The 5,829-nt window shown below is 57.9% G+C and overlaps 1 protein-coding gene across 1 annotated transcript in view; it reads left to right on the top strand.

The window, feature by feature from the left end:
- Abhd17a (abhydrolase domain containing 17A, depalmitoylase) overlaps nt 1-5,795 on the top strand; it is a 7,806-nt gene extending 2,011 nt beyond the window's left edge. Inside the window, exons 2-5 of the mRNA XM_015503603.2 lie at nt 512-770; nt 946-1,087; nt 3,304-3,498; nt 5,597-5,795. Coding sequence (XP_015359089.2) covers nt 533-770; nt 946-1,087; nt 3,304-3,498; nt 5,597-5,780 — 759 coding nt within the window. The 5' untranslated portion in view covers nt 512-532 and the 3' untranslated portion in view covers nt 5,781-5,795. The remainder of the gene's footprint in view (nt 1-511; nt 771-945; nt 1,088-3,303; nt 3,499-5,596) is intronic.
- The last annotated feature ends 34 nt before the right edge of the window (nt 5,796-5,829 follow it).

Genomic DNA, 5,829 nt, shown 5'->3' with positions numbered 1-5,829 from the left:
GGACACCAAGGTCCTGTGAACTCACAGGGAGGCTGTGGTAGGGGAGGAACTTGTGTACTCCTGGGTCCCCTCAATTCGAGACCTGTGCATTCCTCAGCTTCCCTTGTCATCTGGGGGTGGCCAGATGAAATATTGCACAGAGATGAACTGGGGAAAGGTCTGGACAACAGGATGGACAGAATCCTGGGTGTGAGGAGATCTCCCTGGACTCAGAGCTAGGGGTGTGTGCCAGACCTGATGGCCTGGCATGTCCTAGAGGCCATACCTGGGTGGAAATGGCAAGAGTTGGGGATTACAAGCTGAGGAGGGGTGGCAGGAGGCTCCTTCTGGTGTGGGCTGGGGCTGGGGCTGGGCCTGGCCTGAGGCTGCCCGTGTAGCAGTCTGAGCAGGAGAGGATCAGACTGGGCCATGAGGATCTGCGATGAATGGGTTTGGGACTACACTTTCCCACCTGGCACAGGTTGGGCCCCCAGCTTCCCTGAAGGAGCCCACATTTCTGTGTCCCCTGCAGGGTTTCCCACTGCACGACGACATGGAGACCTGTGGCCGCAAGGCTCCTGGGGGCTCAGCTTGGACGGCAGTGGGGCTGGGCTGCAGCCTCCTAACAGGGCATTTGTCTGGGGTGGTGGCCTGGGAGACGCCCTCCCCACTGCCTGCATCTTGGAGCACCCCTGCATCTCCCCTGCCAAGTGAGGCTGGGCAGCCTTGTTGGTGGGTGCCCCTGAAGAGGCCCAGTGAAGGGCCCGGCGCCCGCCATGAACGGCCTGTCGGTGAGCGAACTCTGCTGCCTCTTCTGCTGCCCACCGTGCCCTGGCCGCATTGCTGCCAAGCTCGCCTTCCTGCCTCCAGAGCCTACCTACTCACTGCTGCCTGAGCCTGAGCCAGGGCCTGGAGGGGCTGGAGCTGCCCCCTCAGGGTCCCTGAGAGTCTCTGCCGGCACCCCAGGGCGCTGGAAGGTCCACCTGACTGAACGTGCTGACTTCCAGTACAGCCAGCGTGAACTTGACACCATCGAGGTCTTCCTGACTAAGAGCACCCGTGGCAACCGCATCTCCTGCATGTATGTGCGTTGCGTGCCTGGTGCCAGGTGAGAGCTGGAGGGTTTTTGGGATGGGGTTGGGAGCAGGCAGGCATGCACCTGGCCCAGGATGCGCTATTCTTGGATTCCTGTTTCTATCCAGGGTGCTAAGAATGGTACTTGGCATGGTTGGTAGTAGCCTCCCCAAGTGCCAGAGCCAGGATGAAAGGCCATCTAGTTGGCATGGGCGTGGGTTCCCTTATCCTCCCTGTCTTGATTCCTGTTACCAATGGAGCTACTGCCCAGATTTGGGCCAGAGCAGGCCCCCACCTGTGCTGCTACAGAACTACCTCAGGCCCTCAGTGCAGGGCCTTTCCGCGTGCAGTCCTCAGGAGAGCCCCCTCCCCCCGTGTGCTGCCTCTTGGGGATGAGGACACTGAGGCTCAGGGTGGGCAGGCCAGGTGATTCAAGTGGAACTCCAGTGATGGCCTTGCCACCTGCTCTCAAGGGCCATATCTCCCAAGCTCCAGCCAGAGGGGTGAGGCAGAGGTGGGGCAGTAGGCCTTCTTACCAGGCAGGGATCTGAGTCCAAAGGGCAAGCTATTACCTTTGGGCTGGGCTGGTACTGCCAGAGGAAGCTGCCCATGGGCCAGGGCCTGCCTGGTATGTGCTCTTGTTTGACTTAGAGCAAGACCTCATCCCACCTCAGGTCTTACAGGAGGGGCGCAGGCCTCTGTGAGCAGCACTGCCTTTACTCACGTGTGGGGCTGGGGTGGGCCAGCTCACAGCAGTGCAGCCCCTGGTCTAGGGAGGCTCCCAGCAGTGGCAGGGGTGTGAGCACCCCAGGGACTGTCAGGCCATTCCAGGAGAGTTTCTGCAGCAGAGATGGCCGCTGTCCAGTGGGGCTGGAAGTGGTAACTGCTGTCGCTTGCCAAGCTCACATTGTGGGTCCCCCTTCAAATGGGCAGGGAAATAGTAGTGTCAGGGGTAGGTTCAAAGTGAATTCTCAAAAGAGGGCATTGGGAAATCTGGGCGCAGTGGTGCACGCCCATGATCCCAGTGGCCCAGGAGGCGAAGGCAGGATTGTGAGTTCAAAGCCAACCTCAGCAAAAGTAGGCCCTAAGCAACTCAGTGAGACCCTGTCTCCAAGTAAAATACAAAAAAGGGCTGGGGATATGGCTCAGTGGTCGAGTGCCCGAGTTCAATCTCAGTTTCCTTCGCCCCCCCCACCAAAAAGAAAAAGAGGGCATTGGGAACTGTCTCCAGTTGAGGTGCCAGGTTCACCTTCTTCATTGCGGCCCTTCAGGCCCAGCACTCATTTCCATGGAGCAGGTGGGATCTGAAAGGGACTGTAGGAGCAGCAGCAAAATGGCAGAGGTAGGAAGGTTCCAGAGGACGTTGCAAACTTGATTCACAAAGTGGGCCTAGGATTGTCTCCCAGCTGAGGTGGCATGCTCACAGTCTTCGTTTTGGCCTATTGGGACCAGTGCTCCTTATTGCTGAGTATGTATAATTTAAAAACAGCTTATGTGAGCACTAGTGAAAAACGGGTGGCAGGGGTGTTCCCGAGGCAGGCCTCACTGAATCCACAGTTCACATGGGCATTGTCCCATTCAGCTCAGGCTCACCTTCTTCATTTCAGCCCTTTTTGGCCAGTGTGTGTGATGGCTGAATATGTGCAATTAAAACCAGCTTGATGGGGCTGGGCTGGGGCTCAGTGGTAGGCCCTGGGTTCTATCCTCAGCACCACATGAAAAACAAATAAAATAAAGGTATGAAAATGCAGCTATAAAAAAAAATAAAATAAAAACAGCTTGAAGGTGCAGCAAGGAAACGGTGGTGTAGGGAGATTCCAGAGGAAGTGTCAAACTTAGTTTTTAAGGTGGGCATTGAGAATTACCCCTGGTGCAAAACCAGTGTCACTATGCTCATTTTGGCTGAATATGTGCAATTTGAAAAGAGCTTATGATTTGTCTGAAGCATTCCTTTCAGAAGGAAGCCTGACATCATGGCCAGTCAACCCAGTGAGAGGAGCTGGCCATTCTGCAGCCCAGGTGGCTTATGCCCTGGCCAATGCTCTTGTCCTGTCCCTGTTGGAACCTTGGAGGTGGAGCTGGGCCATCTTTCTTTGCCTTGCCCTTGCTGGTTGTGTGGCCATTTGGGAGGGAAGTAGATGACGTGACAGGTGCCTCTGGCTGCCAGGATGGACCGTCACAAGTCCTCTGCCCTGGGACAGTCTCCCCAGGCCAGGCCTGTGCTCCCGTCCCCCTGACCTGTGCCCCCAGGTACACAGTTCTCTTCTCGCATGGCAACGCAGTGGACCTGGGTCAGATGAGCAGCTTCTACATCGGCCTGGGCACCCGCATCAGCTGCAACATCTTCTCCTATGACTACTCTGGCTATGGCGTGAGCTCAGGCAGGCCCTCCGAGAAGAATCTCTATGCAGATATCGATGCTGCCTGGCAGGCCCTGCGCACGAGGTGAGGGCCACAGGTCAGCTGTTATGCTCCCCAGGGAGTGACCAAGCTTTCTTGGGGGGAGAGGAAGCACGCACCAGGTCCTGCTGGGTGGACCTTCAAGAGAGAGATCTGTAGAGTCCTTGGGGTGTAGTTGCCCATCTCCTTTTGACTGAGGTGGGGCCGGGCTGGCCTGGGATTGGGGAGCAGCTGCTCCTGGGTTCTCATTAGACCTTAGACAGCTGTCTAAGGTCAGTGAAGCTCTGCCAGGTATGAGAGGCTGGACAGAGGACACTGGGATCAGAAGGTGGTAGTTGAGAGCTGTGTGAGACGATAACTGGAAGCCTGAGACACAAGGGCCCCTTAGAGTACAGGGTGGGTGTGGCCTGCTCTGTCTGGATTGGGGGTGTGTGACTGTGGAGCACAGCTCATCCTGGGGCAGTGGGCAGGTAGGTCTTGCAACTGAGTCTGGAGAACTCTGTCTAGCATTTTGGAGCCCAAGTTGGTTGGGGGATCAGTGGGTATAGGCTTCAGCTCACACCTGAAGTCTGGGCCAGCCTGTCTCCAGACTCTTAGTCATGTGGTCCCTCTGTCCATACCCTGCTCTCCTAGTCATCCAGGTCCCAGGCAGTCCTCCCTGCCCCACCTCAGAGTGGTACACACTCTGCCCCTAAACCAGTGTTTGCAGAGTGCAGCTTCATCTTAGCACTGTTGTAGAGGGTGGGCAGCGCAACCCAGTCCTCCTGCTCAGGGCTGCCCACCATGGCCCTTCCTGGCTGACTGGTTTGACCCCCTCTGGTAGGGCCCAGGTGCAACACTGGGAAGTTAGCAGCCCAAGGGAGGTGGGAGCCCTGGTCACCATGGAGATGTGCCAGGCAGTTCCAGAGCCCAGTCCCCTAGCACCTGGCACTGGGGACCTATCTGAGCATACCTTCCCCTGTGGCTCCTGTACAGTGTTCTCAGCCTGCTCACTTCTGTCCCCACTGCCTCAGGCGCTGGCAGAGTCACACAGCCCAGTGGGTGGTATGAGACTGTTCATCTGTCCTGCCACCTGCACTGTCCTTTTCTCTTACCTCCACAGGGACCTGTTGTCTTACCTCCACAGCTGTGAGTCAGTGGGAGGTAGGGAGACCTGGGGACAAAGACTGGCTCCATTCATGACAGGCTTTTTTTCTCCAAGCACTCAGCACAGTAGTGGCCATTGAGGCTGGGAGCAAGCCAGTGAGCCTGAGGCAGAGCTGGGGGTCTGGGTACAAGCTGGGGACCTGTATTGGTGGCCTTTGGGTGGGCAAAGAGGTAGAGTCAGATTTCCCTGTGGATTGTCCAGGTAGAACATAGGATGGCCTCTGTGCACCAGGAAGGGTGGCCGCTTGGAACAGGGTCAGGAGCTTCTGGAAGGAGAGCTGTGGCATCCTGTATGGGGAGGGTAGCCAGTGAGTCCGTACGTGGGAGCCAGTGCAGTGCTAGATCAGCCAAGGCAGAGCAGATGGGCTGCACACGGACCTGCTGGATGTGCAGACAGCAGAGTGCGGAGGGGCCAGGCCCAGAGGTGGGAGCTGGTGGTGGAAGGCCATCTGGGTCCTGGCACCATTGTGTGGATGAGGTGGCATCTACCTGCTGCAGCCACCGCCACAACTGCTTGTCTGTGTTGTACCAAGCCCTTAGTTGGATACTGGGGGCCCCAAACTTGGCTGAGACATCCAGGGACACAGCCACCTAAGTTCCTAACAACCAAAGTGGGTGGGAAGGGTGCAGAGGAGGAGAGCCCCACACCCTACATGGGCAAAGGCTTTTTGTTCAGGAACCAGGGGTCCTGAAGCTGGTTGCAGTGTAGCGGCAGCAGGCTGTACCTGGGTGTGCTCTGATCAAATGTGGGGGGAGGGGGGGAGGAGGAGAGGGGGAGTGGTTAGGTCCTGCCCTGCACCCCCAGCTCCCTCACCAGGTATACCTCCCCACAGCGAGTCCCAGTACATGCTGTGGTAGGAACACTCCAGGGAGGAGGGTGGGTGCTGAGGCTGCTGCCAGCGCTATGTACCCATTTCTGAGAGGAGCGCAGAGACCTGCCCTGGTCACTGTGGAGGCTGCCTCAGGCCTAGGCTGACCTTGTCCCGGCCGCCGCCAGGTACGGCATCAGCCCGGACAGCATCATCCTGTACGGGCAGAGCATTGGCACAGTGCCCACAGTGGACCTGGCCTCGCGCTACGAGTGCGCTGCGGTGGTGCTGCACTCGCCTCTCACCTCGGGCATGCGCGTTGCCTTTCCTGACACCAAGAAGACCTACTGCTTCGATGCGTTCCCCAAGTGAGCCAGGGCACGTGGGGGTGGGGTGGGTAGTGCTGAGGGGCAGGGAGGGG

Source organism: Marmota marmota, unplaced genomic scaffold (genome assembly GCF_001458135.2).
Source record: "Marmota marmota marmota unplaced genomic scaffold, marMar, whole genome shotgun sequence".
NCBI classification, from domain to species: domain Eukaryota; kingdom Metazoa; phylum Chordata; class Mammalia; order Rodentia; family Sciuridae; genus Marmota; species Marmota marmota.
This window is presented reverse-complemented; position numbering and strand designations above follow the sequence as displayed.